This window comes from Pelodiscus sinensis, chromosome 27, assembly GCF_049634645.1.
Source record: "Pelodiscus sinensis isolate JC-2024 chromosome 27, ASM4963464v1, whole genome shotgun sequence".
In the NCBI taxonomy this organism is placed as follows: Eukaryota; Metazoa; Chordata; order Testudines; family Trionychidae; genus Pelodiscus; species Pelodiscus sinensis.
Genome location: NC_134737.1, coordinates 15,560,643 through 15,581,943, shown reverse-complemented (window position 1 = coordinate 15,581,943; position 21,301 = coordinate 15,560,643). Strand labels below are relative to the sequence as shown.

Here is a 21,301-nt window from a genome sequence, read left to right as displayed (position 1 = left end):
CCAGGGCCGGGGCTGGCAGCCAGTGCACTCTGACCCCCTCCCGGGGAGCCAGTTTAAGAAACAGCTCCCCGTGCAGACCAGCTGCCGGTACCGCCTCTGATGCGGAGGCAGCAGCGTGGGGCAGCAGCAGCCCCTGTCCGAGGGGGGTCTGAGCTCCCTGCAGACAAAGTCTGCTGCCGGGGTAGAGGAGGCTGCCGCAAAGCACCCTCTGTCTCTGGCGGCCCAGGCTGGCTATGGAGAGAGGCTGGTCTGCAAAACTGACCAGGGTCATCACTTTGGGCTTAGAATCTAGGTCTGCCCCCACCACCTGCCAACGGGGAAGGCTAAAACCATTGGGGATGCTCCTGGGGGAGAATGGCTCAAAGAAGAGGCTGGGCAAAGAATGGGAAGAGTAGTGACGATCTCTCCAGCTTGCAGCAGCCCAGAGGTTCTGTGGGAAGGGTGGAGCAACGTTCCACCCTTGCCAGTAGCCAGGAAGCTCACCTGTTTGAGGCAGGCATGGGGTGGGGGCAGGATGACAGGACAATGGTAAAATTCTCAGGAGCCTTCCCAGTTGCAACTAGGAGCCCCCACCAAAGACCAGGATTCCAGTGCTGGACAGACAACGCTCCCTCCTGCATGCCGTTACAATCTGTGTGTCAGGCAGAATGCTACAGGCACGTAGGACGAGGGTACTTTGGAAGAACGAGGTAACAATCAAATAGTATTTTACACAAAAGAAGTTACTGTGTTCCGGTGAAGGGCTGGCACACCGCATCTGCTGTGGGAACAGCATCTCAGCTCAAATCAAAGTTTAAAATGCAAAATGGCAGAAAGAGAAGCCACTCCACCAAATGTTAACTCGGGTTCTACCAGCCAACAGATCCTGCTGCAGGGGAAGTGGGGATAAGCCAGCCAGCCAGTTCTGCCTCTCAGGGGGATCCCCAAAAGTGCAATACATCTCAGGTAAAGAATTATGCCACAAAGAAAAATACCAAGAATGAAAAGCATCTGCTAAAGCCATGAAGGGAAGAGGGGGAGACCTACGGAACCAAAGCCAGGATTTTCCACAGCAGATTATTAATGCACCATGCAGCATGGCCTTGCCCTGCTACAGTTAAGGGCCTGTAAGAGCTTGGATTATATGCCCCGATGTTCAGTGTCCGTGGAGGGAAAGGACCCTGCAGCGTACCTCCAGGGGTAATCTGGGGAGACCTTGCACTCCCCCAAGTCAGCCAACCGTGGCTAAGAGAGGCCTGGAAAAAACAAGGTTTTTTAAACAAACGTCTCCCATTCAAGCCCTGCTGCAGCATCCCAAGGGTGCACCAAAGGGGGACAAGACTCCCTGCCTCAGACGCTTCCCAGAGAGCAAAGATGCAATCTGACAGGAGCAGCACAGCACTGGTGCTGCTCACTCCACAGTGACGCGGCCCGTTTTCAATCTCGCGGAGACATGCTGTTCGGTGAAAGCTCACCAAGGTCTTTTAAACGAGGCATTAAAGAGCTCCCTGTAGGTCCTTATGGGCCTGCAATAGCTCACACGCCAGCAATTAAGGTTCTGCCCTTCTCTAACCCACACAAATAAGCTGTGTCAGGCACGAAAGAAACCTCTCGAACTCCAGGCAAAATGGCCCTATTCAGCAGATGGGGAAACAGAGGCAAGTGACCTACCAAAGGTCACAATGACATTCCCCATATTACATGCTCACATGGCAGGAACCTGCTCTATGCAAACTTTTCTGCAAGCGACAGCTCCTGGGTGCAGCAGGCAAAGACCAACCGCCACCACCAATCCCTACCGTCTGCAGAGATTTCTTCCAAGCGCTGGCAACTAGTGCTAGGCGGAGGCCAGCTTTGGCACTCCCAGGGCTCAAATCCCTCCTTGCAAGAAGATGAATTGCTGTCCCTTGGGGCTCTGCTATGAAATAAAGACCAAGGTAGCTGGAGTCCCCCAAGACCAGGAAGACATGGCCCACGGCAGCACCCTCATACTGAGCACAGCAAGACCATGAGGGACTTAGCCTGGCAATTTCAGAAGCAGGCAATTATACTCAAAAGCTCTCAGGTGAGACAGGCCAAGGCCTTAGAGTAGGGGACTCGGCCCCCACCCTGTGAGGCTGGGGAGTTTCCCCCACATTACCTAGGGTATGAACAGGAAAAAGACTGATCCTCCCCTATTTGTCAGTCTACCTCCCTTGCACACCCTGTGTCAGTCTGTTTATCCCTTGTGTGTGGGTGTATCTGTGCCCTAGAGACTATCAGACCAGACCCCATGGGCCGTGTCAGTCAGCCTGCCTCCCAAGGCTGTGCAAGGGGGAGAGTGGTAAGTTTGTTAGCTCCTCCCCCCCAGTTGTAGGGAGTTGGTCTGTCAGTCAGCTCCCCAGCAGTGGGGCAGGATGTCTGTTGGTCTGTCCAAGCCCAAGGGTGGGGAGTCAGTCTGTCGATCCATCCCCCGTGGAAGGGCAGGGAGGTCTGTCAGTCTGCTCACCATCCCCGGGCTGGGGGGCAGAGTCAGTCTGTATCGCTCCATCCCCCGGGATAGGGCTAGGGGTGGTGTTTGCCCCCCAGTGGTGAGGGGTCTATCGGTCCATCCCCAGAGCGTGGGGGAGGTGTTTGTCAGTTGGAGTGGGGTTGGGGGCGGGACCCCCGGAGCAGGAGAAGAAGCATCTGTCAGTTGGTTGGGGGGTGTCGGTCTGTATGTCGGTCCGTCGGGGGGGGGGGGGGCGGGGCGGTGTCAGTCTGTCGGGCCGGGGGGTGTCGGTCTGTATGTTGGTCCGTCGGGGGGGGGGGGGGGGGGTCGGTCTGTATGTCGGTCGGGCGGGCGAGGGGTGTCGGTCCGTCGGTCGGGCAGGGGGTGTCGGTTTGTCTGTCGGGGGTGTCGGTCTGTAGGGGGGGTGTCAGGGGGGGTGTCTGTCGGGGGCTGTCGGTCTGTCTGTCGGTCGGGGGAGGGGGGTGTCGGTCTGTCGGTCGGGGGGTGTTGGTCTGTAGCGGGGGTGTCGGTCTGTCGGTCGGGGGGGTGTCGGTCTGTAGGGGGGGTGTCAGGGGGGGTGTCTGTCGGGGGCTGTCGGTCTGTCTGTCGGTCGGGGGAGGGGGGTGTCGGTCTGTCGGTCGGGGGGTGTCGGTCTGTAGCGGGGGTGTCGGGGGGGTGTCTGTCGGTCGGGGGGTGTCGGTCGGGGGGGTATCGGGGGGGATGTCTGTCTGTCTGTCGGTCGGGGGGTGTCGGGCGGGGGGGTATCGGGGGGGATGTCTGTCTGTCTGTCGGTCGGGGGGTGTCGGGCGGGGGTGTCTGTCTGTCTGTCGGTCGCTCCGGCCGCCACTCACCGGGTAGGTGCTGTTGCCCAGGACGGACTCGAACCCGCTCTGCAGCCCGCAGCCCGGCTCCGCCGCTCGCCGCCGCCGCAGCCCCGCGTCCCCCCGGCCGGGTGCCAGCAGCAGCAGCAGGGCCCCGCACAGCGCGGCCGCCCGCAGCCCCATCGCCACTCGCCAGCTGGCCCGGCCAGCGCCCGCACCGGCTTCCCCGCGCCCCGCCCACAGTCACCCCATAGGGCCGCGCCCGCCACCTGCCGAGTCCCGTTGGTCTTGGGGGACGTCATTCTCCTTATGCAAAACAAGCCCCGCCCTCTTTCCCCGCACGCGACCTTCAATTCTGATTGGCTGCAAGAGCTGCCCGTCTCTACCGTAGCAGCCAGGCCCGAACCCCGCCCAGCCTCTTTCCCTTCTGATTAGGTCTCCTCGCTTGTCAATCAGGCGTCCAAAACACCCCAAGCCCCTCCTCTTCCAGAACGCCTTGCTCATTGGCTGACCTCGCCTAAAGTGATTGGCTGGATGGACGCACGGTGACGCGTATCAATCCTAATCTACCCAGCGACCGTTCTCTGATTGGCTAGTGGCTGCGTAGCGCAGGTTTCTTTTTTTAATTGGTTGACTCTAAGATACACTATTTTGCAACTTTGTATCTTTAAGTTCCGCCTCCAGATGATTTAAAGGCGCCGCGCCCTTAGGGAGCGCGTGTCCTGCGGGGCTGCGAAGGCTGGCGGGGCGGTGTAGGCAGCGCTCCGGCCCCGCACCCCGGGGCTTTCCGCCCTCGCCCCGTGCAGGGGTCGGGCTGGGTCTCTGCCTTCCGCACGGCCCGGGCTCGCCCCGCGACTTTCTCCCTGCTGGCCGGGGAAACTGAGTCACCTGACATCGCAGAGGCATGGGGCGGGCCCTCTGCCGGGACCGCGGGGCTGGGAGGAGAAGAAATCGCCGGGGAATGAGACCAAAGCAGGGGGGTTGGGGGGTAAGAACAAGGAGCCTGGCAAACAGCCTGAGGGAGGCAGGAAGCCAGAAAGTGGGGTGAAGCGCAGTAAAAGCAAACGGGCAGGGCAGACCTAGCCGGGGCGCGAGTGAGAGGGGTCGGAGCCGCAAGACTGTGCGATCAAGGCGTTTGCAGTCGATGGAGACGAGCAGAGGAGCCAGTGAAGGGCTGCAACGTGCCGCTCCGAGGAACGGGACAAGATACTGCGGCTAGTACAGCAAAGCTGTGCAGCTCCTCTGTGACCCGCCCGTTTACCGGCCTCGGGCTCGGAAGCTGCTTTAGGACACACTCGGGAAGGGTTTCCTTCTGGGCTATTTGCCCCCCCCCACATCCACAGGCACAGTGCTGTCGCAGGGTAGCTGGAGTGTGTCCACACACGTGCTTTGAGCAGCCCCATGTGAAGACCAAACCTCAGGTTCCCCCGTAGATGCTGCTGTTTGCAGAGTGCCACTGCACAGAAAAACGCTGAGGCTTCGTCTAGACTGGCTTGATTTTCCGCAAATGCTTTTAACGGAAAAGTTTTCCGTTAAAAGCATTTTCGGAAAAGAGCGTCTAGATTGGCACGGATGCTTTTCCGCAAAAGCACTTTTTGCAGAAAAGCATCCGTGGCCAATCTAGACGCGCTTTTGCGCAAAAAAGCCCCGATCGCCATTTTCATGATTGGGGTTTTTTTGCAGAAAACAAATCTGAGCTGTCTACACTGGCCCTTTTGTGCAAAAGCTTCGCGCAAAAGGACTTTTTCCTGAACGGGAGCAGCATAGTATTTCCACAAGAAGCACTGATTTCTTACATGAGATCGTCAGTGTTCTTGCGGAAATTCAAGCAGCCAGTGTAGACAGCTGGCAAGTTTTTCCGCAAAAGCAGCTGCGTTTGTGGAAAAACTTTCCAGTCTAGACACAGCCTGAGTGTTTTGAGGGTAAAAAGCAGCTTTGTGTCAAGCTCCAACTCCACGGCAGGGCTCGGGGAAAGTAAAACTCCTCAGAGTCAGACCCCACCCTTGGAATAAGCTAAAAGCTCCTCTCTTCAGCCTGAGGTAGGGGTGATTAAGGAAAGGTGCAAAGGAGAAAGTTCCTAACCCAACTGTGTAACACTCCCCATCTTAAAAGCTTTATGTGACTAAGCCTCATAATTATGCGGGAGGAGATAAGTTATCGCATTTTGGCAGATGTGTAGAAGACAGGTTAAGCGACTTTGTTTTGCCCAAAGCACTAGATTAAGCCAGCAGGCAATCAGATTAGAAATCAGGGTTCTGGCTCTTCTGTGTGTTCTCATTCCATACTCCTGAGCAAATTCGAGAAGGGGGGGGCTGCAGGCAAGAAAGTGTTTATTTTTATATCAGTGCCTTCTCTTTCACAGATGCTGGTTTTCCATGCGGTCATTTAGATTTCATGTTTGAAAAGTATGAGGGCAACTATCTGAGGTTTCTACAAGTGCCTGAGTCATATTGCACATGACTAGGGGAGGAGGGTAAAAAGAACTCACATGAAACTCCTTTGAGCTGGAGGTTGCAAGAGAGCAAAATCTATTATTCCAAAATCCCCTACTTTTATTGGACATGCATCAACTTCAAGTGTTTGTGTTTCTCCCTAGAGCCAAGGGATTGGAGATAGGAACACAAAGCCTTGATTTAGTTAGAATACCATCGCGGGGTCATGTGATAGTTGGTACCAGTAACGTAATGAGGGTAGATATAAAGGACACTTCTTTATTCCGAGTCCCACCCCGAGACCATTTGTTTGTCATATTTTGTTTCATAGAAAAGCTAAAGCAAAGGAACAGCACCATCTCCTGGAACTGCAGGAGTCGTTCTAGCACCTACCCGGACTAACTGCACAACAGTTAAGAACCAGAGAGGAAGGGTGCTATCAGGGCACCGCCCTGTTGTCCATCATATTAACCCAAGCCATGGAAACACTAGCATCAGGGCCGGCTTTAGGAAGTGCGGGGCCCAATTCAAACTGTTTTGGAGGGACATCCCCTCCCCCGCAGGATTTTTTGTTGAGCAAAAAATGCCATCCTTTATTATGCAAAATTTTACACAAAATTAAATCAGTTGCCTTAAGTGTAGGTCAAATATTTTCAATTGCAAACTATCCAATTTTTTCAATAAAGTTTAAAGTTTGATTTTTAAAAAGTTACCAGAGAGCGCTGCAGTTTTCTGTTACATTGATTTACTTTTTAAATAGCAAAAATGGAGCCTTTGTTAAGAAAGTGTCAGTTCTGTGGTCAAATTCCAGTCCTTAGTGATTTCAGCACCAATGATTTCACTAGGTAATATGGTACCTCACCACCACTGCCTCCTTTGCACTGCCCTTCAACACACTGCCTGCATGTTGAGTCCAAGGTCAGTCTACACATGATTTTATCAATGATTTTTGCTGAAGCGATCACTGAGACAAGACAAGGACTCTCAATTGATTTTAGTCAACTCTGCCTTTAAACACTAGGGCTGCATCTAGACTGGCATGATTTTGCCGAAATACTTTTAACAGAAAAGTTTTTCCATTAAAAGTATTTCCGCAAAAGTGTGTCTAGATTGGTACAGATGCTTTTTGCGCAAAAGCATCCGTGGCCAGTCTAGACGTGATTTTGCGCAAGAAAGCCCCAATCGCCATTTTAGCCATCGGGGCTTTTTTGCGCAAAACAGTTCTTCCCTGTCTACAGTGGCCCTCTTGCACAAGAGGGCTTTTCCCCGAGCGGGAGCGTGAAAGTTTTTGCGCAAGAAGCACTGATTTTGTACATTACAAAGTCAGTGCTCTTGCGCAAATTCAAGCGGCCAGTGTAGACAGCTGGCAAGTTTTTGCACAAAATCTTGCCAGTCTAGACGCATTCTGGATGTAAAGTGTCAGATATAATTGAGGACTCCCAAATAGACTCTACACCACCAGAAATAAAACCTGTTTCCATCTTCTGTGACTTTCAGTTAGATGTGACTCACTATCCTCTGCTTAGTGTTCAAGTTATGGTAGACCCTAAGCCAGCTCATATTAAGTTCAGGTCTTTTAATCCTACAATATGGATAACATTCTTCCAGCTCCAAGTCTTAAGTGAATTTCAACCCAAAAGAGCCAAAATTGATCACCTTGAGACAGCAAGTGTGTCTACTGATCTCTGTGGCAAAGTAGGTTGTCTATATAAACAAGGTCTGCTCGTGAAGCCTTTTCCTACAGTTGATTCACAGATGGCAGTAGATAGCTCATTCAGACCACTGGCTGATAATAGTTAGTCACCCTGACCAGTCATTAACCATAGTCATGGACTCACCCTACTCTCCATTGTCTCTATGATTCTCTGATGACCTGTGACAAAAAAGGAGGGTGGAAAGGGAAACTGAAGGGAGAGACCTCTCTAAATTCATCAAAGAGCAATATTGCCAACCCAAACATCACAAGGAACGCCTACACAAAGTTATGAGAATGGTCTACAAATCATAAGATTTTTAAAAATCAAACCTGTTGGATTTTTATTGGCCTTTTGTTTCTTGAGTATTTAGGGTTCATGTTTTAAAGCTTTCCTCCTTAGCTGGAAGGCCCAGAAGTATAGAGAACTTTTTTTTAAATGAAAGCTGAGATTCCTACATAATCAATTGACTCCAGGCCTTTAGAAAAACACCAAGGGTGCGTCTAGACTGGCAAGATTTTGCGCAAAAGCAGTCACTTTTGCGCAAAAACTTGCCAGCTGTCTACACTGGCCGCTTGAATTTGCGCAAGAACACTGACGTTCTAATGTAAGAATTCAGTGCTTCTTGCGCAAATATTTTGACGCTCCCGCTCAGGGATAAGCCCTCTTGCGCAAGAATACTTGCGCAAGAGGGCCAGTGTAGACAGGCACCTTAATTTTTTGCGCAAGAACGCCCGATGGCTAAAATGGCCATCGGAGCTTTCCTGCGCAAAAGCGCATCTATACTGGGCACGGATGCTTTTATGCAAAAGCATCCGTGCCAATCTAGATGCTCTTTTGCGGAAATACTTTTAACGGAAAGCACAGCTCTCCCCAAGCCAGAGAGAGAATTTTAACACCCTTCTATAACATCCTGGCTGGCCATCCAACTCAGCCTCCCAAATCAAAACAAACACTCACAGCCTGACAATGTTAGAACTCATCTTGACAATGGCCAGAGACCAGACCGAAGGACAGCCCAAACTGCCAGACACTGAAGAGCTATAACAGACCTTGCTGTCCCCTGTGAAGCCAGACTCTGAGTCCCACCTGGAGGACGAGGGAGCAGGCTACACCTACTGCTGGATTGGCAAGGCCAAGGATGAGCCGAGAGAGTGAGGGAGAGTTCACCAGACAGCCTGATGTTGCTGACAATGACTCACCAGTTAGGGGGCATTTAATGAAGATTTCAACCAGGCTTTCAGGGTATGTCTACACCACAAAGTTAATTCGAACTAACAGCCGTTACTTTGAATTAACTTTCATAGGGGCTACACATACAAACCGCTAGTTCGAATTTAAATCCAACTAGCGGAGCGCTTAATTCGAACTAGGTAAACCTCATTCCACGAGGACTAAGCCTAGTTCGAATTAAGGGCTGTGTAGCCACTTAATTCAAACTAGTTGGAGGCTAACCCCCCCCAGCTTGCCCTGGTGGCCACTCTGGGCCAAACCAGGGAAACTTGTCTGCCCCCCTCCTGGCCCCGGAGCCCTTAAAGGGGCACGGTCTGGCTACAGTGCCTTTGCCAGTTGCAAGTCTGCCAGCACCCAGCCAGCAGACCCTGCACCTGGCACGGCATGAGCCAGCCACCCGCTGCCACCCAGCCCTCCGCCTCTTCTCAGGACCAGGCTAGTGGCTCCCAGGAGCCTGCCTGGGGCCGCAAGAGGTGGGCGCCCGCCTGGTCTAGTGCGGAGATCGTGGACCTCATCGAGGTTTGGGGGGAGGCCTCCAACGTCCATGATCTCCGCACTAGGCACAGGAATGCTGCTGTCTAGGGCAGGATAGCTGCCAGCCTGGCCACCAAAGGCCACATGTGAACCCAGGAGCAGGTTTGCATGAAAATCAAGTTGTTCCAGTGAGACCCCCGACCCTGAGCCCTGAGCTTAGAACATAAGAACGGCCGTACTGGGTCAGACCAAAGGTCCATCTAGCCCAGTAGCCTGTCTGCCGACAGCGGCCAACACCAGGTACCCCGGAGGGGATGGACCAAAGACAATGACCAAGCAATTTGTCTCCTGCCATCCATCTCCAGCCTTCCACAAACAGAGACCAGGGACACCGTTCCTACCCCCTGGCTAATAGCACTCCAGGGACCCAATCTCCATTAATTTATCTAACTTCTCTTTAAACTCTGTTCTAGTTCTAGCCTTCACAGCCTCCTGTGGTAAGGAGTTCCACAGGTTGACTATGTGCTGTGTGAAGAAGAATTTTTAAAACTATAAGTGAACCTGCTGCCCATTAATTTCATTTGGTGTCCTCTAGCCCTTATATTATGGGAACTAATAAATAACTTTTCTTTATTCACCCTCTCCACACCACTCATGCTTTTATAGACCTCTATCATATCCCCCCTCAGTCTCCTCTTTTCTAAGCTGAAAAGTCCCAGTCTTTTTAGCCTCTTTTCATATGGAACCTGTTCCAAACCCCTAATCATTTTAGTTGCCCTTTTCTGAACCCTTTCCAAGGCCAAAATATCTTTTTTGAGGTAAGGAGACCACAGTTGTACCCAGTACTGAAGATATGGCGTATCATAGTTTGATACTTCCCCTCCTCCTTCTTCCCCTGGCTTCCCCCTTCCAGCTCCCTCCGCCCAGGTTTCCCCCTCCCCTCTCCCACCCTCTCTCTTCCCCGCTCCCACCTCCTTTTCCCAGTCTCCCCAGAGGTTCATCCCCCCCCCCAGTTTTGTTAAATGAAGAGAGTTTCTATTTTTGAACACACGTGTCCTTTATTTTTTACATCAGGAAGGGGGGCTAGGGAGGAGTAAGTGGAAGGAGGGGAGGGAGGAATGGGGCACGAGCCCCCGATGGGGAGGACTGGGGTAGCTCTGTGGGCTCTTCGGGGTGGAAGCTCTCCTGCAAGGCCTCCTGGATCCTGTCAGCCCCCCAATTGACCCCCCCGGATGGCAGCCTGCAGCAAGTGCAGCCGGGCTGATGGCTGAGTGCTGTGATGTGCCGAGTGTGGGCACTCAGGGACTCCAAGACAGGACTGCTTTGCAGTCCCTCATCGAGGTAGACAAGCAAGCGGGGAACCCTGAGAACTGTCTGCCTGGGGTGGGGGTCGGGTCCCTTTAAGCACAGCCCTCAGCTAGCCTGAGGCAGCAGCTCCACACTCTAAGTCCTAACCTGATGCCCTGCTGGCACTGCTTCCGGCCAGCCTTAACCCCGGTTCAGGGTCCACTCAATGTGGACATGCTAGTTCGAATTAGGAAAACACTAATTAGAATTAGTTTTTAGGTCTAGAGGCACTAATTCAAATTAAGTTAGTTCGAATTACTGCTGTAGTGTAGACGTACCCTCAGAGAGGTGGGCACTCCAAGACAAACTCATTATCTATCTTTGGAGACTTTAAAGTTCACATGGGAGCCAATTTTGACCCAGGGCACAGGGCCATCACAGCAGTAGAAAGTCAAACTCCAACAGGCAGCTACTTCTCTCCAAGTTCAACCTGACCATTACCAACAGTCTTCCACCAGGTCAGGACAACATGGATGCACCCTGGAACACAATAGGCACATTACACAGTTGTAAGGTTTAAGGACACGAAAGACGAGCACATCATCCACTCTTTGAAAAGAGCCAAATGTTGGCCAAACCATCAGCTTGTGAGAAACCTGTCGCTACACTTCTCAGAGAGCCCCAGAAGACATCACAAACCACACAAGAAGATCAATGAGCTGTCACAAAAGACACCAGCAAAGAAGCAAAGTGGAAGCAGACACCAGGGATTGTGTTAGCCGAGGTCCCAGGGAACTCCAGAGACACTGAAGCAACCAGGCAGAAGCTCAGAGATGTCATATATGACATGGGGTCCAAGATTTTTGATTTTGTAAGGCAGAAACACCAAGACTACTTCAGTGAGCGTGCCCATGGAATAGGCCTGCTAGTGGAGATCGGGCACCCCAGGCAAAAGTCCTACATTTAGGATAAAGAAATCAGCAATGAAGACCAGGTAACAACAAACCTGATTAAGGCAGATCAAAAACCACCGTTGGGAGCAAAAGGCTCTAGAACTGCATGAAGCTATGTGACCCCAAATCCAGTGTTACAGCCCCATCCTCACAGCAGATGGTAACTAGTAGCTCACAGACAATGGCAATATTTTCTCCCTGGGCAGAGCACATTGAGGGTGCGTCTAGACTGGCATGATTTGCTTCTGCGCAAAATCTTGCCGCCTGTCTACACTGGCCACGAGTATTTGCGCAAGAACACTGACTGTGTAATGTACAAAATCGGTGGTTCTTGCGCAATACTCTGACACTCCCGCTCAGGGATAAGCCCTCTTTCACAAGTATTCTTGCACAAGAGGGCCAGTGTAGACAGCCATGTTAATTTCTTGTGCAAGAAAGCCCGATGGTTAAAATGGCCATCGGAGCTCTCTTGCACAAGAGAGCATCTACACTGGCATGGATGCTTTTGCACAAAAGCAAATCTTTTGCGCAAAGGCACATGCCAGTCTAGACGCTCTCTTGCACAAATACTTTTAACGGAAAAGCTTTTCCGTTAAAAGTATTTGTGCAAAATCATGCCAGTCTAGATGCAGCCTGAGAGCCTCCTCGCCTATGCCAGATAGTGCCACTGACTTATCCCGGGGAATTCTGAAGGAGCTGCTCGTGTGCTCATCTGTAAGTGGAGTTAAATGCAGGTGTCCGCAGGCAAGTCCCCACGCCCTGACAGTGCCCACTGGAAGTGCACACGTGTGGAGAAGCCCACGTGATCAGGAAACCCACCAGCCTTGTCAAGGTTAGACAGGCACGGTGCCACACAAGCATAAGGATGCTTTCGTAGTCCATCTTGATAAGAGCATCTCCAGCTGTGACAACTATGGCAGCATCTCACTGCTGTCTGAGCCTGGCTTGGCTTGTCCTCAAGAGGCTTCTCTCTCACTTATCAGACTCAGTCATAGGGTGGCTTTGGTGCTGGACGTGATCTTTGCAGCCTGACAAACACAAGAGAAGCTGGTGAACAGAACAAGGACCTTTACCTCCCGTTGGTTGTCCTGTCCACGGCTGTCACCACAGTGAGCCTCAAGGGCCCATGGAAACTCCTTGCATGGGGCTATCCAGAGAAGGTGATGGCTGCTGAGCGTGAGGACTCATCAGAAGCCTTCCCTCACAAAATGGCCCCCAACGGGGATGCACAATGGCTCCCATTCTCTCTGCCATTGTCTTTTCAGCCACACCCTTGTTTTCTCTCCAGGGCTCTGATGGAGAATACACGTCCACTTCAGACCGAAGAGGGTGGGGGAGGTTAAGATTCAGGGTCTGCAGCTGGGTAACTGAACGGTTATTAGGATGGGAGTTGTGAATGGTTAACTGGTTAACTTCACCCTTACTTGGTGATGCTTAGTGGTTACAGCTAACTGGTGGGTTGGACAAGCCCGGCCAGAGCAGCCCCCGTCTGCAAAGGGCCCCACCTGGCCAGAGCAGCCCCCGTCTGCAGCAAGGGAGGGCTGATCCCTGCCCGCCCCTCCCATTTAAGTGGTTAACCAGTTAAACATAACGTTTAACCAGTTAGATGGGATTTTACATCCTTAATTAGGACAGCTCCAGCTTGCTGACAGCTGTGCTCTCATCACACACCCGGGCATTCAGCGTATGGTGAACTGCTTTGCCTCTCCCTCAAAATGCTTTGGCTTTACAGTCAGCCTGAAAAAGGCGGTGGCCATGTACCTGCCAGCACCAGGCCGTCAGCATCACGAGCACAATGCTCCCATTGTCACGATTAACAATCCGCCGCCCCCTGGGTAGCGCACTTTCTAGCCAGGCTGTGTTGGATGGTGAAATTGTTGAGTGGCTGCCAAAGGCCTGTCTCAGAACTAAACCAATCTCCCATGCTCACCCCATCCTTCAGGGCTGGGACAAGTGGCCATTGTACCCATGCCACATCAAACAACCGTCTAAGAACCATCGGAACATGAAGCAGCCACCCAGGAGCCCCAACACATTAGACTTTGGGAGGTATCAGGTGTCTGACATTGAGAACATGTACACCCGGGCTCAGCTTTGCTGGCTGGGCACCTGGTCTGCAGGAAGGCTGCCGATACCAAAAGCAGCGCTCTATAGCCCACAGAGCACAGGAACCCACTCTAAGGGCAAACCTCTCCGTAGATTTCAGAGGGAGCCGCGTGAGTCTGTTTCAGCAAAAGCAACAAGGAGTCCAGTGGCACTTGAAAGACTAACACGTTTATTAGGAGCCTCAGCCTGCTTGTTTTTCACTTTGATATTTTCATAGCTTCTGCTCGTTTCCTGCCCTCTCCCTCTTTCTTTCCTCTTTCCCCCATCTCCCTTTTCCCCTATTTATTTTGGGTGTGCAAATGCTAAACTCAACACTCCGGTCATCTGAAGCAGCGGCTGTGCCCACCAAAGCTCACGATCCCGTCGACATGTTTTGTTAGTCTATAAAGTGCTGCCAGACCAGTTGTTGGTTTTTTAATTCAATTTATTAGGGCACGAGGCGATTTACTGGGCCTTGCCTGGGTCCTTCAGGGCAGGGAGCTAGAGTTGTGGGGGCTGCTGGAGTCAGGGCAGAGCCTTGGGGATGTAAGGGGCGGGGCAGGAGAGAGGGGACTTGGGGGGCAAGAGTGAGAGTTGAGGCTCAGAGCAGGGGGTCCCACCCGGCAGGACTTTTTCTCCCCCACCCTGGCAGTGGGGCCTCTTCTCCCTCAGCCCTCTGACCACCTGGGACTTTTCTCCTCCCACCCTGGCCCTACTGGCCACCAGGGACCTATTCTCTCTCCCCCGTCCAGCGCTGCAGCCAAGGGATTGACAGGGGGCTACTTACCAGGTCTGGTGGCAGGCAAGATGGCGGAGCCCCAGCCCTGCTGGCCTCTCTCGGTGTGGAAGAATTGGAGGCCCTGGCCCAGTCCAAGAACTAGGATCTGATTGGGATAACAGAGACTTGCTGGGATGACTCACATGACTGGAGCGCTGTCACGGAAGGGTATAGACTGTTCGGGAAGAACAGGCAGGGGAGACAAGGAGCAGGAGTTGCACTACATGTGAGAGAGTCCAGTATCTGATAACCATTTGCAGATCAGCTGTGTGGCGGCTGCCCCTTTAAAACACCACCTTTGCATGACTCAAAGTGGAGCCCAGGGGCAGCTGGGGACTCCCCAGCTAGCGACATGCAGCGTGGACCCCGGGGTCAGCGGGGGACTGAGAGCCCCCTGCTGATCCCAGGCTCCATGGCTTTGAAATGCACAAGAGCCCCTGCTGGGGATTCTTGTACATGTCAAAGCAGGCATTCACCTGCGGCAAGAGTCAGCAGGACTTCCCACTGACCTTGGGCTGCCTGTGGAGTTCCGCATTCCTCCTTTGAAATGTACAAGAGCCCCCATCAATTAGTCAACTAGTCAATTAACCACATTTTAACATCCTTAGCAGGGTCGTAAGTGGGGCTGGGGGCCTGCCTACCCCAGCCACACCTCCCCCTTGGATGATGTCATTCTGTCGCCCAGCAGGCAAAAACATTTTATATCTAGAGAGATTACTGTTCTGGAATAGCTTCCATACAAAGAGAGATTCAACAGACTGAGGTTAGACAAGAGGGATATGCTGGGGTCTGTACAGTCATGACTGGTGTGGAGAACTTGCCCTGTTTTGTTCGTTCCCTCTGAAGTATCTGGCATTGGGCACGTGGCCAGATGACCCTTTAGTCTAACCAAGTATGGCTGGTTTTTTTAAAAGGTCCCCGGGTAGCAGGCTGGTGCAGTCCCATCTCCCACTTGTGGTACAAGAAAGAGAGGATGCTGGGATTCCTAAGAGGACTGTTTGATTTGAATCTTTCCTGTTCCCAGCTGCTGGAGTGATGAGTTTCCCCTCAGTGTAGCCTTCTGGAAGGTGGGAGAGGGCCCCGCTATTCTAATCTTACTCTGTTCCGTAAGAGCTTCCTCCTAACACTCACAGTCCCCACCCCCCACCTTTCCTGCTGCTCACACCATTCCCAAGCAGCAGTAGAAGAAAACTGACCCAAATCTGAGAGGTCCAAGTCTGTCTCAGGCCTGAGTTCAAAATGCGACCTCAGTTGCTTATTTCCCAAAAAACAAAACCTTCTAAATTCTTCATTATGAACATTTTAATTTTTCAAAATAGTTTCAAATTGAAACTTCAGGTAGATCCACCCTCAGCCATATGCAGGGGTTTAATGAGCCACCCACGCGAGAAAAATGTCATCACAGGCAGGAACCACCATGTAGCTAATTTTCTAAATTCTGAAATAGCACTGGCAAAACAAGATTCACAGGAACACACTTTTCTCTTTGGTGATTAAGCACAGTTCCCTTGCAATCAATCCAACACACACGGATATTCCCAGGATCCAGATTCTGGAGGAGAAAGTTACAGCTGCTCTGGTTAGTTTCTCTAACTAATGCTCGACTGGAGACCAAAGTGAGACAGGTATGAGATGAGCAACAGGGACAATGGTCTACTCTAAATGACAGCTAGTGAACAGGAGCAGGTAACGGGAGTTTAAAGGGAGAGGGAAAGCTAAATACACTTTCTAAGCTTAAAACCAAAACCACCTGACTAAAAAAAAACATCCCATCAACACAGTAAGTTCCAGGAGGAAAAAGAGAATGCAGGCAGGAGCCCAAAAAAGAGTCAGGGCTCTCCCATTATTGCACCTCATGTAACATGTATGATTGTCTGCCCCATAGGCAGGTGGCATATGTACATTTGGCACAAAAAACTCCTTCCCCTCACTGACCATATATGGGCTTTGGATGAATGAAATGGAGGAGATAAGGGTGGTACATAGATGAGACTTTCCGGGACACAGTAGGACAATCCCACCTCCCATTAGACACCTCTGTGCTGCTGAGGAGGGTGAAAGTCTCAAGAAAGGAGAACATCCAACTGGAGTGGAGGGAGACAATCCCGTAACTGGGTTAGGACCCTCCTTCCAAATGATCTCATGGTGTCTATTCACTGAGGATACCTCTCCAGGGGAGGGAATTCCAGTTATTAGGAAGAGACAGGTGTTAGTAACGGGCGATTGGATCAGTAGAATGGGCGATACAGACCGCTGGGCTTGTGATGACTAGGAGAGCCACATAGTGACTTGCCTACCTGGTGCAAAGGTTGCAGCTCTCAGACATCTAGACAGACTTGGGTAGTGATGGGCTGGAGCCGGTGGTCATGTTACATGTAGATACCAATGACATGGGGAAGGATAGGAGAGCAGCTCTGAAGGCCAACTTTAGGCTGTTAGGCAAAAGTTTGAAGCCCAGGACCTCAATTCCAGATGCAGGGCCAGGTGGACATGCAGAACTGCAGGGTCTCAATGCATGGATGAGAAGATGGTGTAGGGAGGGGGACTTAGATTTATTAGGCACTGGAGAAAGGGGTGCCTATATAGCAAAGGTGAGGATTCAGGCTGAATCTAGCCCTGGCTTGCCTTGATCTGGCCTGCAAGGCTTGGGGCTAGTGTCTCCTGCAGTGGTGGGAGCCGGCTGGTGCTGGTGCTCCAGCCACCTGGGAGGGGCGCCGTGGCTGAAGTGCCAGCACTGGCCAGTGTGGACCTGATCAGCGCCAGCCAGGACCACATTGAGTCTGCAGCCTTGCCCTGGCAGGGGGAGGAAGTGCTCCCTGCAGCACACAGAGCCAAGCAGAGACACCTGTGTCCCCTCAGGAACTGCGCCAGGTAGGCATCCCCATCCCTTAACCCCTCCTATCCAAATCCTGCACTCCCAGCCTGTTCCTGCTTCCCATCTCCCCCCAGACCCTGCACCCTTTGTCCCAGCCTGCTCCTGCACCCTACCTCCCACCCAGGCTCCACTTCCCAGTAACCCCTTCCTGCACACTGAACCCCTCTTTTGGCCCCACCCCACCCCCACAATGTAGAGGGGCCCCACAAAATCCAGAAAAGGTTTCCCACCCTGTTATACAGGAAGGATGAGCTCCACCTAAACCAAAATGGAACCAGATTACTGGCACCTAAAATTTAAAAGGTGATAGTTGTAGAGCAGTGGATATAGCATACTTAGATTTCTAGAAAGCCTGTGACAAGATCCCTCAGCAAAGGCTAAGTAAAGTAAGCGGTCATAGAATAAGAGGAATGTCCTTCTGGACTTGCATCTGGTTCAAAATAGGAAACAAAGGGTAGGAATAAGTGGTCCGTTTTCAGAATGGAAAGAGGTAATTTAGGGTTGCCCCCAGGGTTCTGTACTGGAACCAGTTCTATTCACCACAGTCAAACGATCTGGAGAAATGGGTGCTCAGTGAAGTGTCAAATTTTGCAGATGATACAAAATTGTTCAAATAGGAAAGTCCATATTTATCATATATAAATGCAAAGTAATGCATATTGGAAAACATAATCCAATTATATATATCAAATGGAGTCTAAATTAGCTGTTACCAGTCGAGAGATCTTGATGTCTTTATGGCTAGATCTCTGAAAACAGTCACTCAATGTACAGCGGCAGTCAAAAAAAGTCAACAAAGTTGGGAATCATAAAAAAAGGGGTACATAAAACAGGAAATATATTGCCTCTATATGAATCCATGGTATGCCCACATCTTGAATACTGTATGCAGATGTGGTCTCATCTTGAAAAAGATGGGCAACAAAAATGATTAGGCATATGGAACAGCTGCCTTATGAGGAGAGATTAATTAGATTGGGATTTTCAGTTTGGAAGAGACACGACTAAGGGGGGGGGCAGAATATGATAGAGGCCTATAAAATCATGACTGGTGTGAGGAAAGCAAAAGTTATTTATTCCTTCCCATAACACAAGAACAAGAGGTCACCAAATGAAATTAATGGGCAGCATGTTTAACAAAGTATTTCTTCATACAACACAGTTAACCTGTGGAACTCCTTGTCAGATGTTGTGACGGCCAGGTTTTCAACAGGGTTCAAAAAAGAACTAGATAAATTCATGAAGGAGAGGTCCATCAATGGCTATTAGCCTCTGTCAAAAGATGGGAATGGGTGACAGGGGATGGATCACTTGATTCCCTGTTGTGTTCATTCTCTCTGGGTACCGGGCATTGGCCACTGTCAGAAGACAGGATATTGGGCTAGATGGACCTTTTAGTCTGACCCAGTCTGGCTGCTCTGATGTTCCTATGACAATAACCAGAGATAAGGCTGATGGTTAATAGGCAATACTATGTCCATAAATCTCAAAGTGATTTCACATTTGGAAAATGAAGTCACTGGCTAAAAATTAACTATGAAAATAAAGTCACAGCACTTTGGTACATTAAAATTAGTTCCAATTAAGGGAATAAGTATCCTCCGGTCCTACTTTTAAGGCTCCTGTTAAGATGTCAAATCCAGTGATTGATTTTGAAACCTTCAACCGAAACCATAGCTACAGGCCAGACTTGCACATAGGAAGGAGACTAGATGAGATCAACCTGGAGGAGCAGGGGGACTCTTTGGCACACTGGATACACAAAGGGGAAGTGCGAGAGGCAACATTTGGATCAGATGTTGGACTACAGCTAGTATGTTATTACAGCATTCTCCACAAGAGGGAGCTTTGCCATTGACGTTGCCAGAAAGGATCTCCCGCACAGTGGCTGCTGGAGGTCATGCCATGTCTGGGAATACCAGACAACACCGGCCAGAGAAGCGGTGCGCATAGCTGGGCAGGGTGAGCAGCTTTATTGGAAACGCCGGCTTGCAGAACAGACAGCAAGCCTTGAATCTGATTATTACCTTGCAGCAGTTTAACAGGGGAGGTCGTTCTATACCTGCTCCCCATCTCCCCCACCCCAGAACTCCAGTGCAAGAGACTTGAGATGAGTAACAAAAGGATTTATTCTCATTTCCTCTTATTGTAGATTGTTTATGTACAGGAACTGTAAAAAAACATTAGAGCCTTCTACAAAGAGCAAGCACATAAGCTGCTGGAAATAAAATCATGGGCACGCGAAGGAACTGAAAGAAACCAGTTCTCGTCGACCAGGGAATGAGGCATTTGAGGGAGTCTCTCTGAAGCTCCTTGTTTTTCAGATATCCTTGATGACTTCCTCAAGCTCCTCTTTTGTGTACATGTGAAACTTCATCCCAGGCTCCACCGTTGCAAGCTGGAAGGGAAGGAAGAAGAGGTTCAGTGTAGTAGTTTGCCGGCATACAGGAGGAAGTGACAGCACAGGGCAAGGAGCAGAGAAACAGCCACAGATGGAGCAGCTGTTCCTTCTCAGCTGCCGGATTTGCCAGCCCAGCAAGACTGTCCAGTCTGTAACTTTGATCCCCTAAAATAGCTGCTTGCTGCAGAAATAGCTTCTAATTGACTCAATCGTCTCATAGTAGCAGCAGCTCAGGGAAACATCTTCTGGGAACACTCAGATTCAGCTGCCTCTCCCCCTGCGGGGATAGACCCATCAGCAGATACTTCCTAGGGGTTGGGGGGGAGAGGGGAGGGGCACCGTGTTGCAGTTCAGCCCCGCCCCATTTCATCCTTTTGGCTATCATCTTCAGGGGGCAAGATTGGGGAGTCGGTTGCTCTCTTTTCTAGGAACCAGGTTACAAGCCCTGTCCTGCTACACAGACACTCTTCAAATGAGACTTCAGCTCCTCAAATTCCGGGACACTTTGGGGAACTGGTAACCAAAGAGGCAGAAGTCTTCACTCTGGGGAATGGGGAGAGAGCAAGCACGTACTGCCATACATCCATGGAACAGGAAGGACTGGGCACAGAAGTGCAGAACAAACAGAGCCCAGACCCCACAGCTGGAACTCGCTGGCGCTGCTTTGGGGTCTCTCAGACCCGCAGGGGAGCAAGGAATGTCAGAGGCACATGTTGAAGAGTATAAAAATACGTCATGAATTTTAAGGCCAATGTTTTCAGAACAATGAGTGACCGCCATGGAACACTTGACCAAAGCCTGGCTTTCAGAGCCTGGGTTCTTGGCACTTTGACAGGTTGCTCTGTTTAAGGCTTCTCGGGGCAGTTTGGGCCTAAGTCACTGGACCCACTTTGACTGGGTGTCTCTTTAATAGGTGTGTAAAGGCCACCTATATTCATGCCCCCAATCAATATTCAAAGACAGGAGTAAGCTACTCGTTTTCCAGCCCTCTTCTGTCCAAACTGTAGTACAGTGTTTTTCAATCTATTTACTATTGTGGGCCACGTTATGGGGGTTACATCCTGTCAAGGCCTAAATCTCCACTCTGGCACAATGAATGCAGATGTGGGGGCCCACAAAAGTACCCCAAAACCTTCTCTCCAGGCTTTGGTATAAAGCTTCCCCCCCAAAATCTTAAAAACCTAGATTCTGGGGAAAAAATTCATTCCAAGTAATAAGGAAACCAGGGAAGAGATCACTTGGGAAATCTCAGCCCTAAAGTAAAACCAGGACACAAAAAAAATTAACCAATAACAGGTTAATAAAAAAAAAAAAAAAAAAAAAAAAAAAAAAGAGAAAGAACTTTTATCATCACCACAATATTCCTGTTACAAGCATAATGACTAGATGGAAAAGTCACCAATTAATAAACTCATGGGGAATTCCACCATGGACAAAAACTTCGTTACAAAGGAGAGAAAAACCCATTTTAAAATGGGCACAGACATCAGATTCCCATTCCCAAACCATAAAACCTAACGGATTTATCTAAACTTTATCCTACTTACAGATAGTGAAGAGTATTTTCTTGGAGAGACATGTCTGTCCCCCTCAGTAGCTGGAGAGAAACTGAGACAAAGAAGGGAAAACCCCCAAATCCCTTTGTCCCAGTTTGAAATTCCTACCTACATTTCTATTGGCTGCCCGCTACCTGGTTAGGTAAGGGACATAGTTAACCTCTAAGTCCCCAGGCTGCTGGCCGTCCCTCATGATCGTGACACATCCACACAATATCCTCAGGGCCATACTGGCCCGATAGGTGTCACATGGGCCCCACATT

General features: G+C 50.7%; 1 protein-coding gene across 5 annotated transcripts in view; it reads right to left on the bottom strand.

Moving 5' to 3' along the window:
* The window catches only part of PSMA5 (proteasome 20S subunit alpha 5), a 64,776-nt gene that overhangs the window by 27,633 nt on the left and 15,842 nt on the right, over window positions 1-21,301 (bottom strand). Inside the window, exon 1 of one of the 5 annotated variants that reach the window (XM_075910391.1) lies at window positions 3,301-3,505. The exons of 2 other annotated variants lie outside the window; for them this stretch is intronic. In XM_075910391.1, the coding sequence (XP_075766506.1) occupies window positions 3,301-3,453 (153 nt within the window). In that variant the 5' untranslated portion in view covers window positions 3,454-3,505. Of the gene's footprint in view, window positions 1-3,300; window positions 3,506-19,192; window positions 19,480-21,301 lie in introns of those variants that run through there. 2 more of the 5 variants (XM_075910392.1, XM_075910393.1) reach the window with 2 other exon arrangements.